Source organism: Struthio camelus, chromosome 1 (assembly GCF_040807025.1).
Source record: "Struthio camelus isolate bStrCam1 chromosome 1, bStrCam1.hap1, whole genome shotgun sequence".
Taxonomy (NCBI): domain Eukaryota; kingdom Metazoa; phylum Chordata; class Aves; order Struthioniformes; family Struthionidae; genus Struthio; species Struthio camelus.
This window is the reverse complement of record NC_090942.1, coordinates 200356077-200376123: the sequence shown is the minus strand read 5'-3', so window position 1 is coordinate 200376123 and position 20047 is coordinate 200356077. Positions and strand designations below refer to the sequence as shown.

Genomic DNA, 20047 nt, shown 5'->3' with positions numbered 1-20047 from the left:
ACAAGAGCACTTACACCAACACACATATATATTGCATATTTTTAATTCTTGCTCAAATTGATTTTCAGCTCTCCTCTACATCTCAGAGCTATGTTCCTCATACAGGTATTTCCAGGCATTTGTTTGAAAATGATATTGCTAGGTTTGTATGCTTTGGTTACAAATATGTCTACACTAAAATGATGGTAGGTAATAACTCCTGTTTCAGTCGCTTTTCACCATCCCAACTACCCAGAAAGTTAGTCCCAAGAAGGAATACACTGATGACTGGGGAAATGTTACATGGCATAAGGCCTAGCTCCAGACCATCTGCTGTCCCCAGGTGGGACACAGATACATGGGATATGGATAGAACAAGGGTGTGTAGCGCTCCAAAAAGCACCATTTTTTGATAGAGACATCCATACTGGACTGCTCCAGCCAGTCGCTTTAGAAGAGCTTTTGAGATGACCAACCCTAGGAAGAGCAGTAGGGGAGCAGGAAGGTGCACAGAGCTTTCTACATTTCTTTGTTCAGTTGCACTGGATACCAAACCTTTGGCACAGTAAGGGTCTTGAAACGACATTCTGAAAGATGAAGAAGTGTTAAGTATATCAGTTGTCTCTGTATAGGTAACAGATAGGCTTTAAGAAGATGCTCTGTTTCTCAGGGAGCACAAAACTTTTGTTTTGTTTTTTTTCCATTGTGGTAAAGTCATCTATATATGAAATTTAATTTAGAGCTAATTCCAGACATATGTCCTTAAGAGTAAGGGTTGGTAACAGAAACACAGAGAAGGCCCTAAAAATAGAACTCTACCTGGAAAGGCTCGTCACTGTCATGTATTTAAAATTCCTTGCTCTGTAGCAAGAATGATTATTTTTATTATCTTTTAATAATCTAACAAGCAAATGCTAAGTTTTCAAAATAAATAAACAAAATAAAAACCAAAATAAACAAAAACAAAAACAAAAACGAAAATAAAATTCTACAGCAGTTTACATTTTTCCAAGTGTTGAGCTCATGGTCTTGAAGTCCTATTATGATTTGCTCTGTCTTTAATGGTGAGTGGTCAGAACTGGTCCCACTTGCTTTGCAGTTTCTCTATATCTATGAAGTTTCCCTGCAGCTTCAGCTCACCTCTGCTTTTCTCTCTCCCCAAAACTCCCCTTCCTTTCTTCTTAGGAAAGTTTGCGGTAGTGGGAAGGCAGAAAGAATGATTGCTGCCGTACAGCCCTGGTTTAGAGGTCTGGTCCTGCATTCCTGTTCAGTCACTAGAAGTTCTCAGTATAAAACTTAAAATACAGTCAGGCCTTAATCCAGGTTCAGATAAAACAGTCTTGCAGACCACAGTCGACCTTTTATAATTGTCATCAGGCTCTACCAGCTGGAAAATGTGTGGCTATGAAGACGGGGAGCTGATCCCCAGTGCCACAAAGCCTGGGGTTACCTCTCCAGCTGAGCAAAGGGGCGCTGGAAGCCAAGGGAAGTCGGGCTTCAGTACCGCTGAGATTTTGGATTGTGGGAGAGGGGTTTGTGCAGCTGATCCTTGTCTCATCTCCCGCAGGTAACCCCACCACTCCAGTGCCTCCCCTTCCTCAGATAAACCTACTCCTGTAAGTTACTCTGAGATCTTCCTACGCTACAGAAGATTTGTATCTTCTGCTTAAGAGAGCTGCTGCGATTTAACTTCTCAGTGTAGGAGTTCATGCACACCATGCAATGCAGCCATAGTTTTGTCAGTATAAAGGAGCTTTAAACCATCACAGTCAGTCCTGAACAAGAAGCAGGGTCAGCTACACTGGCAGCTGGCGTTTTCATGCTGATACAGGCATATCTGTGCTAGGGACTGCACCACCACAGCTACTTCAGTAAAACATCACTTTGCAAGGGATGTAATTATACCAGACACTGTGCGTAAAACAGACCTCATTGGGCTCTGTGAAGATTTGTCATTCCTGCTCACTCAGATCTTCAAAGACATTAAGATGCCAAACTCCTACGGGTTTGAGGGGAATGGGGATGCCTTCGGTGGGAATTAGGCACCCAAGTGCTCCTAAGGCCCAGTGCCTTGCTTCTTTGCTTGCTCATGTTTAGCCCTAAGAGTCATGATTTCCCAGGCCGTTCATTAGTGGCCTGGCTGATTGCACAGTGAACTAAGGTGAGTGGTAAGTGAATTAGATTTTTTTTTTTTGTAGTCTCAGTGATCCCAGTGATCTGGGAGGAATTTTCCAATATGAGCAAATGATCAGTAAGGGGAGGCAGATGGAGGCAGGAGCTCTGAGCCTGTTCTTACCCTCTTCAGTTTGCGTATGAAGAGAGTCAGCAGGAGCCAAAAGAGCGTCGCAGCCACGCAGGTACAGGTCAGCGTTATTAGCTCCAGGTTTGACCTCTCCGATGTGCCTGGGAAAATCAAGCAGCAAACATTTTAGAAAATGACCTGGAAAACAGGGGCAGTTTATGTTTGTTTGCCATTAAAATAAAATACCAGGAAGGACTAGCTTCTTTTCAATGGGGTATTAATCTCTGTTTGGACTGGCTCACAGAGCCTGGAAAAAAACGGTCTCCTCAGCAAAGCCATTGTACTGAACGCAGCAAAAAGGTGCTAGATTTGTCAGTAAGTTTTTTGGTAAAATTTCAGCCCTTCTTCGAGGTGTAGGAGGTGAAGTAAACCAGGTGCAGGATGGCCAGCCAGCTTTCCATTTTCTTTTAAGGTGGAAATTCAGCTGTGGAGTATTTTTAGCCTGATTACCTCTGTATGAGAATGTGTGTGGGCCTGTGCGTGTAGTTTCACCCCATAACAGTGAAACGCATCTGGCCAATCCAACCGTATTTGGCAGAGGAGCAGCAGTCTCCGATACACTCAGTCCCAGCCAATTTCAAGAGGACTCCTGCTTTATTATAGATGTCAGGGCATCCAAGCTCTCATTCCCGTGGTCTGACTGAGTCAGGCCTGGCATCAGGCTGCTGAGCTCAACTCAGGCAAAGCACGGCATGGGTGTCCTAAGTCCTGTGTCCATCCAGTAGCATAGATAGCCCCAGGGTGCACTCCTGGGGTGCGGAGCCAGGCTCCCCGTGAGGGCACCCCACCTTCCCCATCCCCGGCAGTGGCTGGCAGAATCAGGCTGTTAGGAGACTGGGAGAGCTCTCCAAACTAGGGAGCAAATTAAACACAGAAAGGGAAAAACAACAACATCAGCAGCAACAACAACAACAGCAACAACAAATGGAGCAGCAAGAAAACATGAACTTGAGAAATCTGGAGAATATTACAGCCCACTGACAGGGCTAAAAAAAAATTCAAAATAAAATTGTCTTCAGAGTGCTACTTAGGGACTTGAATAGTTTCAGAGCAGGCTGCTTTGAAGATTGTGTCAAAATACTGTACCTTCCACAGTATGCCTTCCATCTGATTGGCAGCGAATGCAAAAAACTCATACTCTGCCTCTTATTCTGACACCCCTCCAGAGAGAGCAGGAGAGGACAAGAAGGAGCAATTCTGAACATGGTTTCACAGGGGTTTTGTCAACTGTTCGTGCAACAGTTTCAAACCCCGGGCAACTCAGTATTACTCCTGACAAATGAAAATGAAATGATTGATGTCTCACTGGTGGGCTCACTGGGTAGTCAGGAGGGATGTGTTGCCTGGTTTTAGGCAAGGCTACAGAGCTTTGTTCACAGTTTGAATTGCTTCCTGTAGCTGTGGCTTAACTAGCATAATATCTTCCCTCTTTAAAAATGATAATCAGATTTGTGCTCATGCCCTATATTTAAGATTCCTCAGGCGTGTCCATCCTGGAGCTTTGAGAATAAAGCTCATTGAAGCAAAAATATTACTGCAACTACAAGTGGAGGTACAAAGTATCTATTTCCCCCGAATAAAAACTGTTAGTTTTTGAAAAGTGTGAGTATTTTTTAAAGGCTTAATTTAAATATGGGACATAATAAGGGCAAAAATGATGCTGCCTAATACACCTCGCTTGTCCTCTGGCATCAGGCTTGCTATTTGCATATGTATACTCTTCCCTTGCTTCTGAAGAGTATCCGTGCAGATGGCAAGTAACAGTTTCTGACATTTATTCAGTAAAATCTGGAAGGACTGAAGGTTCATTTCTTGCCACTGCTCCATATGACAGGACTCACAAAAACCATGAGGTTTGATACAGCCTGTCCCGAGGTGGACGGCAGCAACTTTCTAACGGCTACTGTGTGCCGTGAGGGAGTTAATGAAGAGATGCGAAGGGTCTGTCTTTGAAACATCAGCAGGAATTTAGGTAATGAGTGCATTTCTCCAAGCTGAGATTGGGGTAGGTTATCAAACTTGGGATTCCCAGTCTTGTGAAAAGCATTGCAGCCAGAACTGGCTGAATGCCTCTCGGCTGAGTAGGAAAAAATTTGCTTAGAGGGAAAACAGGTAGGGAAGGAGAGTCAGGAGGTCTACAGGAATTAGGGAGTGAAGGGTGCACACAAAAGGGCTGAGGATGAGAAAGGTCTGGAGTGACTGTAAATGCAGCCTGCAGTCTTTCTACACTGTTGCCCAGTATTTCTGGAGCCTCCCTCACTCCCACAGGACTTTCATCCACCGGTCACCCCAATACACACAGACTTCCCCCCTGTGCAGCTCTGCCTCATCTGCCTCACTGCACTCTACAACAAGAAGCCCTACTCCTCTCCAAGACTTCCTGGCAAGAGCCTTCACTCCCTGCTGTATGTCTTCAGAGCGCTACAGAGGGGCAAGGAGAAGGTCAAGCAGTCAAGCAGGGCCGGAGAGGAGCGGAAGCAATAGGTACCACCTCCACCTCCTTTTCCTCTCTCTCAGCAGTGACAGGAGCAGCTCAGGACCACGAAGTCAGGGGACAAGCAGACTTCAGTGGAGATACCCTATACTAACCAGCTGATCCTTTCAGGCACGAACAGAGTATCATGTACTTTGAGTGCCACTTTGGGCAGCTGACTTCTCTGCTTAGGGCTGGGCTGTCATGGTCTCTGGTTTGGACTAGCACCTAGGACTTTAGGCTCTAAATGTCCAGGTGCAGCTCTGTGTCAGCTGCAGATCAGGAAAAGAATAACATCTGAGGCACCAATAGCACTCTCTGCTGTGCTCAAAATGTCTCACTGTTCACCACCTGCTGTACCAATGTGGTCTGCCCTGCTTTATCTCTGCGATCCCACGATCGCAACGGTGCAGCACTGGGATAGGTGCCCAAAGAGGCTGTGGCCTTTCCATTCTTGGAGGTTTTCATGACTTTGCCAGACAAAGCCATAGATGATCTGATCTAGGGTTGGCAATCGTCCTGGTTTGCACTGGAGGTCGGACTGGGCTCACTTCCAACCCCTGCTGCAGCAGTCTGAGTGACCCCTGATGTACAGTAACGGGGATCTTTTATCTTACAGTCATCCCCATAATGCTGACTGAATCTCATTCAGTTACTGAGGGAATTCCAGTTAAAATTAATTGAAATATTCCCAGTAACTTCAGAGTCAGAGTGGACCATAAGGTCTAAGCTACATTTTGAGATGCAAACGTAGATAAATAGACAGACAAACAGATAACTATATAAAAAACGAACACATTTTTCATAATATTAGTACTGTTGAATGAGTGTTCAAAAAATGTGATGCTTTCCTTTCTTGTCAGCAAGGATCACATAAATTTGTCAAGCATTAACTTTAATATAAGGCACATAAGTGAGCCTGAGCTGTAAAATATGCCTCTTTCTTTCACCAACACACCCCTTTCAAATGCTGCCGCACCTTGTAACTAGATGTATGAGGGACGCTTCCTTGGGGGAGTGTGCAAGACTCCCCAGGTGGAGAAGCAAAGGGAAGGGTTTAAGTGAAAAGTTTCCTGTTTGAAGATCAGTGTAGACAGCTTGTGGCCAGGCATGGCCCTGAAGGTGAGCTGCAGAAGAGAGCCTGAATTCCCTGTGTTCAAAAACTTGCATCAATATGTATTTAAGAACCTACTTATCTCCTTTGTTGGGTGCTATGGCAGCCATTTGCTGTTCCTGTTTGTTCCTTTGAGATTTGCTGCCTTTTCAGTTCCTCAGCCAAGAGCAAATGGACAGCTTGCTCTGACATTTCCAAAAATGTTGCTCCTCTCCTCCTTAGAAAGTCCTACAAGCATGGCTTCCAAACTAAACAAGGTCTGTGATTATTTAAAGACGACCCTTGGATTCCACCATCCATTCATCCATCTCTGATACAAAAATAACACATTGTTTTATCTGCAAGTATAAGAATGTTTTTTCAGAGGAAATAAAAAGAGCAGACAGTTTCCTTCCTGACTCATTCACAAACTGCTCTTCCAATCTGTTAAACATAGCCATAGACACAAGGCATTGCTCTGCTCTCTTTGATCTGTTGCACTGCACTCTGAGAACCAGTGATACAGAGAGAGGTTTTGTTATTTGCATTTGCAGTTATACGGTGTGTATTTCTGAGAAGGCTGAGGAAGTGGTAAAGCCTCAGGTGAGCCTCACATTAAAACCCTCAACCCACATCTCTGGGCTCAAAAATGGACTGAGAGGTTGCAATTCCTTCAAAGAGGGACAGATACTCAAGTTCTGTGAAGGCTGCATAGGAATGAATGAAAAAAACCTCCAGTTAAGTCCCTCATACTTCATGCAGATGGAAGAGAGAAGAAGCATTTTTGAGAGAGAAGCAGCTGAGATGGCTGTTCGAGAAAATCCATGTTGATTTACTAGCTGTAATTGTCTTCTGCTATAGGGTAGTATCCAAATATTCAGGAATGGTATTCAGACACATTTAGCAATTGTATGAGAACACCCACAAGGACATAATCTCTGCCTGAGAGACCTGTTAGTAGTCAAAATGCCTTATATAAAGAGAAACCAAATGCATATTTACCTAATACAGGAGATCAATACGGATACGTCAAATTTATATATGGCATTCATATATATGGAGAATGTCAATCTGCTTGTCCTGTCTCATAGTATATGAATCAAAAGGATATTCGATGAAACTGAAAAGTCACCAAATAAATCCGATTTTTATGCAATGTATAATTACTCAAGGGAAGTCACTGCCACAGCTTTGAGCCAAGCTTGGCAGAAGTCAGGAGGACAATGCTGTACATTTAAATGAACAGCAAAATAACTCAAGTAATGGTAACAGTAAGAACTATATTATACCTACTTCTTATATTAAGTACCTTTGCAAAATGCATCTATAGATGTTGCTAGGCTAAAATCTTCTGATCTGATTTGGCAGCTCACTTTACATTGAAAATAAACAAATGGAAAAATATCTAAAGCCTCTAATTTTGATGGAATTAACCTGAAATGGGAAAATGAGTGGGTAGGAGCATGTTCTTTATTTTGTTTTCTATTTGTTTTGATGATACTAAATTTACATTTGTCTTCTACCCTGACCCGATCTTTGTTGGGTTGAAGCAATTCTTTTTAGGTCAGTGTAAACATGCTCTGAGTTAGCATTTCCTGTTAGGCTTCCTTTCCAACCTGGTACATTTCCCTTGCTAAGACTTCCTTCAAATTGTTGCTTTCAGAGATCACCACATGATCTACAAGTCATACACTCTCCTTTCCAACTTGAGTAAGAACATCACTCTGGCAAGCTTGCTGCTCCCATTTAATATCATGCTTTACCTTGTACTGTGACATACGCTGCACTCTCCACAGACCCTTTTAAGTTGGTGGCTATGCACCGGTAAAGTCCTTCATCTTCCTCTTTTACTCTTTCAATAAACAGCATTCGGCTTCCGGGCCCTAAAATTATTCCTGTGAAATGAAAGATTTTGCAATGGGTGGGAGCCAGGATATAAACAAAAACTGCCACTTGTGTAATAATATCTGCTTCAAGTTCTTCTCAAAAGAAATCTGAACCACAGACTGAATAGCACAAAGTTATCTGCAGGAAAGCCAAATATACTTGGATGTTTTGGGAAACTTTTGGAAATTAGTGTTTATAAAGCACTTGTGTGAACGAAAAAGCTCAGCCTAAGAGAATGATCCTGGGAGCACTTGATAGTAAGCATAGTGAAGAGCACTGTGCTTAGACTTCCATGCAAGTGACTTCTCCAGTATGTCTCCAATTTTTAAACACATGGGTGGTCTGATTACTTACCACTACACTTATCAAAGCAGGTCTGTCTCAGAAGCAGCCTGAGTCTTGGAGCACTTCCAAGACCTAGCTCCCTGCATCCACCCTGGCCTTACAGACAACCTAAATTCAGACTTGCTACAAATTTCATTTGCTCATGTGGCAGGGCACACTAGGCCCCTTCTAGGAAGGAGGCCAGCTAGTGCCAAAAAGGTCCCATTAGGTGTATCCTAAAATATAGGAATTAGTCAAAGTTTTCAACACCTCCAGCTAGCAAGGAACAGAGGCAGGCAGCAGATTTGGCTTCAGGCCTGCCTTTAAGGCACAGCGTAGGCAGGAAATGTGTAGTCAAGTACACATTTACGCATTTGGCGCCAAAGCAGAACTACCATCCCATTGAAGTGTATTCCCAACACCTATTTCAGGCACTTAACTCAAGTGCTCTGACTTACCCTATAGAGACATCTTCCTGGCTCCTAACCTTGTGTGTGTTGCATCACACCCAAGTTAGATACACAACCTTCCTTCTAGATGATGGTGTGAATAACTCACATTATAACCACGGGGTCAGTGTAGAACTTCACAGAATCTAGCTCTAGATTATTTTTAGTGTCTATGCTGCAAGTCTGCACATGACTAAAACTCACTTTCACAAATACTCAGAAATGTTCCTGATTTACTTTATTCATTCTACAATAATTTCAGATAACATAGGACAGAATTTTGAATACAAAATTTTCGAAAACGTTTCTACTACAGACTAAGGATACAAGTTCCTACAGACTAAAACTACTTGAAAATTTTTGCTGAGTCTTTAACACGATCTCATTGTGTGGTTCTGATTTGGATGTGGATGAATTCCCATGAGAAAAGTTTTACCTTTTCTCCATCAAAAATGTCCACCTTTTGGCCCTAAAATCTCCAAGGAACACTTCGGTAATTGTGGTCAGATCTAGACCTGTAGCCTTAACTGATCTCTGAAGCCACAGTCTGAACACACCTGTAAACATCTCTCAAGGTTTTCTTGTAACTGCAGCATAACACCTGAGAAGCTACTCCATTCTGCCGCATGAAACCTAGATTCCCCTGGCATAGGCAGATGCATTTTAGTTTTGCTTGGGGACCCCAGATATGGAATTGGTCCGGTGGTCAGCCTATGAATCTAGAGCAGGCTTTACATGCATGACCACAGACTTCCCCTGGTACTTGTATGCATGTTGTTCAAGCTTGGATTTATCCTGCCTAGCTGTACACTGGCCAAGACACCTAATCCTTAGGCTCCCTCTATAGCAAACAGACAGAAATAGGGTTCTCCAGAGATTATTCTTCTCAGATGCAAACTGAGAGACATATTGTTCCCACTGACTCCATAGGGGCCTAATGTACCTACACCTCTACCCTGGGAGAGGTTCTGAAGTTAGATGGAGTAACGCAACATGCTGTGCTGCCGTCAGCCCACCTGTAAAAGATGACTGTGGGAATGGTTACCTGAGACAGACAAAGCACAATGAAAAGGCTGTAAAAGGTGGGGAAGCATATAAAGCTCTCACCTGATTCTTGCTGTATTTCTTCATGGTTTTTAAACCAGGATATCTGTGGCTCTGGGATGCCATGAACCTGGCACTCCAACATTGCAGAGTTACTGGTGTTCACTGTCTGATCCGTAAGGCGCCGCAGCAGGGCTGGTGCCTCTTGAGCTACAAGACAAAATAACATCTCCATTTTACATTCCTGCCACTGAGGGTTTTAAATTATCTTCCATACCAGCATTTTACTGATGTTAGAGATTGGTGCAGGTGTGCTACCAAGTTCATTGTTCACAGATGTTATTTACTGTTCCAGTTTGTTTAAGTGTGTTTGGTGTGTACAAAGCATTCCCTTTACTCAGCAATAGCAGGTTATGATGACCAATGGTTCAACACTCAATGCTGACATTGTTTAGAAGACTTCCTCAATTCCATTATCAACCATATTTGTTTACCAAAAGCAATGTGTTTCTATGAGAGCTCAGAATTTTGCATAACCAGGAGAAACAAACTATGGCATGAAAAATTTTAACAGTCAGCAGAACATCCTTAGACCAGAGTATCTCTGCGTCAGTGATAGCACTACACATTCCTATACACCAGTATATCCATGAATGTGACTTTTGTCATTTACTTACTTTAAAGAGTATTGTTATGAATCCTATTCAGTAAACTCACATAATCCAAAACCAGAAACCATGAGCACAAAAGCATTGTGTTACATCTCTCAAATTCTTCCACTTTTCTGTTTCACAAGTCTTGCTGAACTTAACAAGACCTATCCAAGCCACACCAAAACTGACAAAATTGTGTTGTTGAGGAAGGTACCCATGACCTCAGTAGCTCAGAAATGCTGGATACCCTGATGGCAGCAGCCAAAGTGAGTCCTAGCAGTGCACACACCACAACACCACCACTCCTGTTTCACTTGTATCTCCTTAAATTCATACAAATGTGATGTAATAAAACACATTTCCATGACATCCAGTGACAGCGAATATCAGAAGTCCATCAGTTCTGCTTCTGCTCAAGAGCCACCCAACTGAACAGAAGAGCATCCCAAAGACACTCTATAAACATCACTTTAAAGTCATCCCTGGAAAAAACAAAGTAACAATTCTTTCTCATCTTCATTTCAGCCATTGCCCACTCTTCCTCCACTTTTTTACACAGTGAAGACTCGTTTGATAAAAATCAAGATATCTGCCACACTTATGTTCATTATGTAACTACAACTTTCTCTCACATTTGCAATTTCTTACATGATCCCTTTTCATATTTTTGTCCCTTAAAAGTAGAGATGGAGAGCCCAGTGCATCCTTGAACAAACTCACAGATGCAGATGCACTACAGATTCCCTTGAATTCTCTGTTTTTGCAAGAACTGATTACTTGCAATCTTCCCTTTCAAGGACACTGCCAGTGTTTACTACTGCGGTAAGACACATGTTACAAAAGGTAAGACAAGATAAGATATAAAATAAAATAATACTATTAATAATAAAATAAAATAAAATAAAATAAAATAAAATAAAATAAAATAAAATAAAATAAAATAAACCACTTTTTGCGAAATATTTTTTTTTTGGAGCACAATAGACACCAACACACCAAATTCAAGTATAATATCAGCTGAACTTCTGACATTCTGTGTTTGGACTGTACTTCCAGAAAAATTGACTCTGTTATCTGGTAAGACACTTGCATCTTCACAATCATTTTATTACCAGCTGCCAATAAAAACTCTCCAAAACAACTGAGCATCAGTCTATCCAGTGTGTGTGAACCCTGTAGTACTAAAAGCTTTTCAACATTTCTAAAATAGGACATCTTTGCCATGCTTGTATGCCTTGAAATTAATTCCACAATAGTCACGAACCCTCAATGACTAATCTGGTCTTTTATGTGCTGCAAGTCTGTAATTTCCATGGGCAACACTATTATTTGTTTACAGCGTAGTAGACAGTCTGTTTTCATTTCATAAACAGTAAAGCTCACGAGAGAGGCTGTGAAGTAAATTCTTCATCAAATACCTACACAATGACTTTATCAACAAGCTTTTCCCTGCCACCAGGAAAGCTGCCCTGCTGTCATTTATATCTCCCTTGATTTTTGCATGGTTCTCTTTCGTGACAAAACAATCTGTCTATGAATAGGCATGGAGTGACACACGTTCACATACGCAAACTGAGAGGAGGTCCACATTTCACATTTGTCAGTCGTCCCTGCTGGACCCCCCTCAACCCAGGCATTCAAAAAGAAGGAGGACAAGATGACACAACAAAGGCAAATCACACGTTCTGTGGGTTATTTGCGATTAATTTTAATTTGTTTATAGCCATACACTAGAGATGGATTTTCATATTAAGAAAAACTTTCTTACTTGAAAATTAGATCCAGTAACCATTCACATACTCTCATAAATTTCTGTGCTGCAATCAGCCGATTTTTCATGGATTTGGTCAATCTGTGGATTACTCTCACAAACCATCTGTTTCTCCGGGTCCTTTTTGCAGTGAAGCCAAAAGGGAGATTTTTCAAGCACACCCTGGCTCTGCTTGCCCTGAAGACAAGGGCCTGCACTTGCCTTCAGCGCGGGCAGAGCCGAGGTGTTGGGCCCCAAGCTGAATGCCAGCATCGCCCTCAGCCCCCATGCCTGCCTGCAAGGCCATGGGTGCTGCTTTTCCAGAGACCCGACCAAATTCTGCTCTCAGTTACACCTCAGTTACACCCTTGGGAACTTCATTGTAGGCAGAGGTTGGCCCCGTGGAGCTGCAGAAGGCCACTGAGGAGCACCCCTGGCTTCAGAGCACCCAGTGAACCCAGGGCAGGGAGGAGGAAAAATTTCCGTTTCCAAAAGCAAACGAGGGAAAACATTCCCAATTGTTAATTTTGGGGTATACCACTCCATTCCGTGCATTTTTGCCCTTTGTTATGCTTATGGTTGTATGTTGTTTGTTCACTTGTTTTTATTAACCAGTACAAAAATATAAATACATGCTTTAATTTTAACACTTTAAAAAAAAAGAAATATAATTCACACCTTTCTTCCTAAATATTATATTATACAGCAGAAGGTAGAGAAACTCCAAAAATTCATGAGATTCTCCATTTACCTAAGGACATCCAAAGTGACAGCAGTTTTTATCTGGCCTCCAAGAACTACTTTCCTCAAATACTTCCAATGAGGTGTCTCTGTGCCTCCCAACACGGGCAGTCACACAGGGATTTTAACACAGCATTACACAGCATGGCCCTCTGAGCACCCATCAAGACCAGACTGGCAAGACATCCACCCAGTAATGTGTTACACATCATTGCATAACAATTTCGCAGAGGAACAGTCTAATTTCCACATCAGTTTGTGACCCAAACTTCATATTGCCTGGCAACTGCCTGCTACAAGTTACCATGCTGTGGCTGTCAAGGCCATTGAAAATTCATAATGTCCTGTCATCACTGCCCACCTTGCCATCAAATGTCTTCTCACAAAATACCCTTGTAAAAAGGGGGCCGGGGGGGAGGTTCTGTATTGTAATTCTTCTGAGGACTTGCAAATGCTGCAGAGCACACTCGCCCCATTTTAAAGCGATTATCAACTATTTCACTTGCTTTTTAAGCATATTTAAAAAAAAAAAAAAGAGAGAGACCCAGGTTCCTTTGCAGGAACACATTGTTTCTGGAAGCCATCACGCTAATAATGAACAAAAGAGCTACTGTATACAAGCAGGCTATAGGTGACATTTCAAGATATAAATGATTATTCTTTTCTTTACTCTGACAACTTCCAGGTTATCAATTGTTTTCTAAGCATTTTAGGCTCCATGCAACTGGCATTATGGGGAAATACTATTGTTTACCCTTTCACACTTGACAAAAGCAATTCCCACGTGAAATGCAAGTTTAGCCGTGGGACACAGTCTTGATACCTAAAGGAGGAAATTGTCTGGTGAGTTCCCAAGCACAAGAAACTGTCATGTTGTCACCCTCTATTTTAAAGCACAGCCACTTTGTTCCTTTGCTGTAGCTATTTTGGTCACTAAGGTCTGTTTTGTTATGGCTTATGTAAATGCTATATAAATGATCAATCATAAATGTAACCAAAAATAATATAAGCTATGTATTGTAAAAAAATAAAGTTATCCGATCTATTAAAAATAGTAACTTCTTCCTTATACAGAATTTATAATACACAGAAATGTCTCATAGCAAAACCATGAAGAAGGAAAAAAAAAAAGGGGGGGAACACTTACAAGGAAGTTTTAGATTGCCCTTAATTCTCCTTCAGCAGTTTGTCTGATTCTTAATCCCCATACGAAATCCAATTCTCATTTGCATACCAAAAGCAAGGAATAGTTTTAGTGGCTTTAATTTTGAATTTATATTTTTAAGATTGTGTTAAACATTTCACTGTGCTGGCTGCAATCTTATCAGTCGGGTTAGTGTAATATATCTGTTTTAATAAAATAATTACAACATTACAAATTCCTGTATCTTCAGGTCAGGAACAACACTCACACTTGTCTCAAAAGTTTTTTACATTAGTGCAGAACTGACTTTAAAAATTGTCCAACACAGCAACTGGAAGTCTACCTGGATTTATTTGGAGAAACACAGTTCACGTCTGCCAGTTTTCAAATCGTCATTATAAATGATATGATAGGTTTGTGCATTATACCAACATTTTTATTTCTTCCCTGCATACTTCCTGTAGAAGATACTTTTTAAGATTAATGTACTTTAGTGTAGAAAATAATTTCAAATAAATAAGCATTAGAACTTGCTCAGCAGGTAATATTTATAAGTCCATCAAGATCAGATTAAAATAAAAAATATATAGTCCAGTCAATCTCAAACTGAATTGTGCTCATTTTGCACATTAAAGTTAACTTATTAAATGTCCGTTGTTGACTGAAAACAGCAGTTTTTTAAAGTTAATCAGTTTGTTCAGCTTTGACACTTTTGACGAGGCCGATATCAAAGTGGAAGAAAAGATTGATCCAAAGTTTTCCTTATTGCTCAGTAGGAGACAGCAAGAACAAAAATAACAACATGCAAAAATGTAGCACAGGGGATCTTCCAAACCCCAACTTCCACGTGCTTTGTCAAAGCAGAAAACACCCGTCTGAACTGAACTGGAAGCTCATGCGTTATGATTTTGTTTGCTACTCCTCCTACGTCCAACCCATGGGGGAATGTGCACCACCTCAGGGCCTGAAAGGTAGCAACAGTAATAAAAAATCAAGATGATATGAGACACCTGTGACTGTTTAATGAGTCCTTTAATGTTTTACATTGATTTGTGTTGTACAATCATTCCTTGTGCTTTTATATTTGAGGATCCGAGAGTAAACAGCCTTTTTGTTGCAGTGCTCACCTCTGATTGTAACGTCTTTCTTTTGAAGCACTTCTTTCCCCGTGTATATGTTCCTTGCTCTGCAGGCATAGGTGCCCGAGTGCACCAGGGAAACGTTCTTGATGGTTAGCGTGAGGGTGATGGAGTACTCCTTATTGAGAGACTTTTTTACTTTCGTTTGATTATTTACTGTCCTCGGTAAAATCCAAGCAATGTCTTTGTACAGGAATTTGTTGGCCGAACAGGACAATACCAAATTCTCTCCTTCAATGGGCATTTTTTCCAAATTGATATGGAATCCATTCGGTACATCTGTCAAAAATCAAGAACACTTTTCAGTTTCTATGAAATGAACGAGCCAAAATTAACATAGTTTATTTTTTCCCTTTTTCGGGAAGCCTTTGAAATAATCAATGTTGCTGTCTTCCTGCTGACGTCTCTAATCTTTCATTTTGTAGGCTGGCCTCCAGCTATTCCTCTAAGTTGCCACAGAGTTACAAAACACTCAGGCTTGGGCATCAGTTGGTGTAAACTAAAGTTGCTCTTGGAAGTAGTACGCTTGTACAAATGTTATCTCCACCAAGTTAAGACAGACTGGGGCAAGGTACCAAAAGCAGAATTATTTAAAGAGAACATGCTGAGATTATGAAAAAGGAGAGAAATTCTGATCTCGGTTTCAGCTCATGCACTGTATGAAAGAAAATGAATCTTAAGTGGACAAGAGGAAGATAATCTAGTTCATCATACTTGATTATACAGTTTCCATGTTATTCACGAGTATTCAGATATGTGATGTTTATTTCTTAAAGCACCTTCAAATCTGAGAAATTAGTGAGTCTGTGATTACTTTCCAGAGTTTTCCCTTGGAACAGAGGTGTTTACTCATCATGCATTTAAAACACCTCAGCCATTCAAGAGGAAAGCAGAAACATCGCCTGACCTAGGTGACCAGCTGTCTGCAGGCAGCACATAAGATCACTCTGTTCAGACTACTCGGCATTAAGTATAGGTGAGTAATATTTCCACTTGAGAGAAATCAAGGATCATTACACCAACCATTTGCTAAGCATAAGTATGACTGAAGCTTTAAAAAAATCATCTATAGAAGATAGTCAAGGCAGGAACTGATTTAGCCAACAATGTGAAAAGTCCTACTTGCAGGTCTTTGTAGCATTACTGCAGCCTCCTCCACTTGGAGAAGGGCACAGACTCAGGGCACTGCTGACTACCTCACCGCCATCTCCACTTGAGGCTCAGCCCTCAGGTAAGAGAGTTACGCCACTGGCTTAAGTGAAAGTACAAGCAAGTTCCAGACAGAAAACAGTTCCAAGTCTTTCCCCTTGTCTGCAACCTCTCTTGGGTTATTTGTAGCCAATATTCTGATAAAGGCATTTCCTTCTGCTTGTTTAAGTGAAACTGAGTTTGGTTATTTTCAATTGTTCTCTACCTCCTAATTGCTAGGGCACTTGGCTGTGATCTTGACTCCGAATCATAAGAACAGTTTCATCTTTCATAAGGGGAAATTATGCCTTCTTTTTTATCTCTTACAGCATGTACCGCTTGAACATAGACTTTCAATCACTTCCAGGCTTATCAATGTCAGTTCAGGTCTAGCATCACAGCAGCAGAGAAGCGTAAGGAGCATCAGCCGACCGTCTTGTACCCAGGCACCATAAAGCGCATGTGAATCAGCCCTGCAGCCCTCTGCCCAGTCTCCAGTGAATAACACTCCCCATGTTCTCTCTGTAACCTCTTTTCCTGATTGACCAATCTAGCAGAAAGCTTTACTCCTTAAGTCTTCACAACGAAAACTAAGCTGCCTTGCCTCCCCTGGGTACCCATGAACAAGATGTGCTCACTACTGCCTTTGAAACAATATTCTGTTTATAGAAAGTCTGTCATCAGTTGCTCCCCTGAGTATTGTCTTTTCTAGACTAAGCACTGAGCGTTAAATACTGGGTAAATGAGCTCCTGCGAGCCTGGACTGAAATTCCCTCAAACCGTAGGTGCTTTCCAGAGAAAGGTCTGACTTCTGTGGTGTGAACTCGTCACATCCTTGCAGTGAAGTGAAGACAAAGTGTGTGCCTGTTGGTGTCCATATATGCCAAAGATTAAATGGGTGGAAGCCACGACCTTAAGATATTACACTGGCTGTTAAAGCCTATGTGCTTACTTGTTCCTCTTAAATTTCATTGGTATCCTTTTTTTGCCTTTAAGCAAATAAATCTATAAGAAAAACTTGAAATTTAGTGAACTTATTTGCACGTGACTTTCATCAGAGTCCTCTTTGATGTGCTAAGGGCACAAGGGGACAGATTCTGATCTCAATTAAATAAGTGTCAGGCAAAAGAGCTACTAAGATCAAAACTTTCCCTACAGAAGGAAACATGATATTTAGCTGCAGCTATCAAAATGCAGACATCTATTTGAAGATAGTTGTTCTTTGTATGGGCAAAAGTTTATATCCCATGGAGTGACATATGCACATCCAGGGGGCAATGCAAACCATATGCCTTAAGACGAGTTAAATTCCAGAGATCCTGATCCCTCACACTTAATTTTGAAATGATCCTCCATGACCAACTTGAACCTAGATACCTAACTTTTAGGCTTAAGTTAGATGAAGTGAATCCTGTGCTTGATTTTGTTAAAAAGTACTGAATTCAGATATACTTCAGTCCAATGAATGGGCCGAATTTTTGATTGTGGATAATGATTTGGGTCTAAGAAATTGCTGTGTCTTCTTCATGCTTGAATTGAAATGGCTCTGATATATATTGGGAAAGCCAGGGTACTGGTCTGAAATACTGCAAATTTTGGCTTTTGAAAATGCCAGTACTCGATAAAAGCTCAGAAGAGCCAAGCAAAACTCTTAAGATGAAACTAAAGATCTCCTGGGACTGAGAGCAATTGAACTATTTTTAGCATAAAAGGATAACGTGCCAACAGTATAATATAGTTGCAGCTACTTCCATGTTGTCAGGTCTGGAACTTTTCCTAGATGTGTCTTCTGCAAAGACAGACTCTATTTTCTGAACAAATCTAGGGACAAAAGCAAAATGCACAGGATTCCAAGCAAATCATATGTTTAAGGACTACAAGTCCCTAATATATGACACCTCTCATCAATTGTTGCAGACTCAGACTAGCTAAATAATGTGGCTGGGAATAATGTAAAAGGGTTTTATTTACTTTAGTGATTTGGAGCTTCCTGTGGAAATAGCTCCCAGGTTTCCTGATGGAAGATTTTGTTTATCTTTGCCAAGCACCATCAGGAATCTCAAAATAAAATGCGCCTAGTGACATTGGGAAACCAGGGAGATAAGGCAGAGCTGTTCCTGTTTCACCCTCTGTAATTGCAAACACACCCATGGGCCTGCTGTGTGCCAGCAAAACAGCCCCAAAAGTAGGGAAAGGGGCAGCCTGGAGCAAAAGGGGCTACCACAGTTAAATTTGGCATACAAGTATTGTTACAGAGGCTGTTAAATTATCAGTGAGTAGGAGAGCTTTCAGAAATCACCTTTCTATGTTGTTTTGGTATAAGACGCACAGCTACATTTGTGCCGTAAACAAAGATTTGCTTTTATAATTAAATCAGTAGGACAATACCCCCAAAACACCCTTTACTTGGCAGAGACAACAGGAGAGGAAAGCTGTTCCAGGGCCCATGGACTTCATGTCCACCAGCCTCAAGCACAGAGTGTAAAATTATACTACCCTGAAACCTCCCAGAAACATGCATGCAAATTGCACTTCATGCCCAGAAATAATAAGAGATCTTCAATAACTTAAGTAAAGGCTTGCTCTTCCGGGGACCTCTCTGATACATTTCCTTGCATTTATTTCCTTGCTGTCTTTCCCTCTAGGGAGGGAACATGTCACTGCAAAACTGGGATTGCTAGGATGAGCACTGCCCTTCCCACCACCTTCCCAAAGGTTTCTGCCACAGCTGGGAAGAATCATGGCCTAGAAAAGAGACTCCTCACATCAGCACCGCAACATCACTGCAGTACATGCTTATTTTTATCCTTAAGACAAGGTCTCAATGAGATTGCCTCCAAGGAAATGCTTTTTCCTGGTCAGGTTAGGCTTTATCTCTGCCTGCTCTTCAGGGTCCTTTCTGGCTCATCCCCTCTTATGGATAGCAGCAGCTTCTCTTCCTACAAGGGATCCCCTTCTCCTACTTAGATACTTTCTTCTCTTACACTCAGTTGTGTGTGGTTCAGGCTGACTTCACGTGGCTCCAGTAGCCCCCACACCATATAAACCAGAGAAAACACAGGCTGTCACCCGAGATCTGAAGTATTAGTTTTGGATTCATTAGAAGAAAATCCTCAGTGACCTGCCCGCTTGTCCACATCCCTCAGCATTTTGGCTGTCATTTTTTATTCTCTTAGTGTGTTTTTCAGCAAAGGTTGGAGGAATGATGCATTTGTTTCTCAGCTGACGTGAAACCCAGCCTGCTACCAAACCTCAGCAGTTTGGTCTCAGCCTAACAGAGGAGAATTATGACTACATCATTCAAGCCCAACTGATGCACTCTCTGCAAAAAACAGAAGAATGAACCTAACTTGATTTTTTTTAAGAAAAAAACAGCAGTATTGTTTAAACAAGCTGTGTTCAGTCAGTGCAACTGAACATCAGCGGATGAGCAGGACTTTCCATGTCACACAATTGAAGTACTTAGCTCCAGGAACTCAAAGGACAAACGCATTTCAACATCACCACCCTATATAGAAAGGTTGCCACCAGTCAAGACATTAAGAATTTCCAAGACATAATAAAGCAACCACTCCTCTTTCTGAACGCTAGCCAATACAAGAGTCTTCAAAGGAAAGTCATAATATTCTGCATGTTTACATGCAAGCTTTGGTATCAAGGAGAAGGATTTCCTTCTACCCCTGCTTAAGATCTAAGAATGTGAGATCTAAGAAGGGAAACTAACACCTTCATGTCACAGCACTAAATTATCTGAAACACCATCAGAAACTTTGAAAGGAAGATTTGGGTATTGCAAATTGGACCCTTCAAGATTCAGCTTCCTTTGGTCTCAGAGTCTTACATGAAGACTGAGGAGTAAGAGCTAGAGAACATCAAATTCT

The 20047-nt window shown here is 41.5% G+C and overlaps 1 protein-coding gene across 2 annotated transcripts in view; it reads right to left on the bottom strand.

Annotated features, from left to right (window-relative positions):
• FLT1 (fms related receptor tyrosine kinase 1) overlaps positions 1 to 20047 on the bottom strand; it is a 112481-nt gene that overhangs the window by 26037 nt on the left and 66397 nt on the right. Inside the window, exons 13-16 of one of the 2 annotated variants that reach the window (XM_068930165.1) lie at positions 14967 to 15257; positions 9615 to 9761; positions 7611 to 7742; positions 2276 to 2382 (exon numbers count right to left, since the gene is read on the bottom strand). In XM_068930165.1, the coding sequence (XP_068786266.1) occupies positions 2276 to 2382; positions 7611 to 7742; positions 9615 to 9761; positions 14967 to 15257 (677 nt within the window). The remainder of the gene's footprint in view (positions 1 to 2275; positions 2383 to 7610; positions 7743 to 9614; positions 9762 to 14966; positions 15258 to 20047) is intronic. The other variant, XM_068930166.1, reaches the window with a different exon arrangement.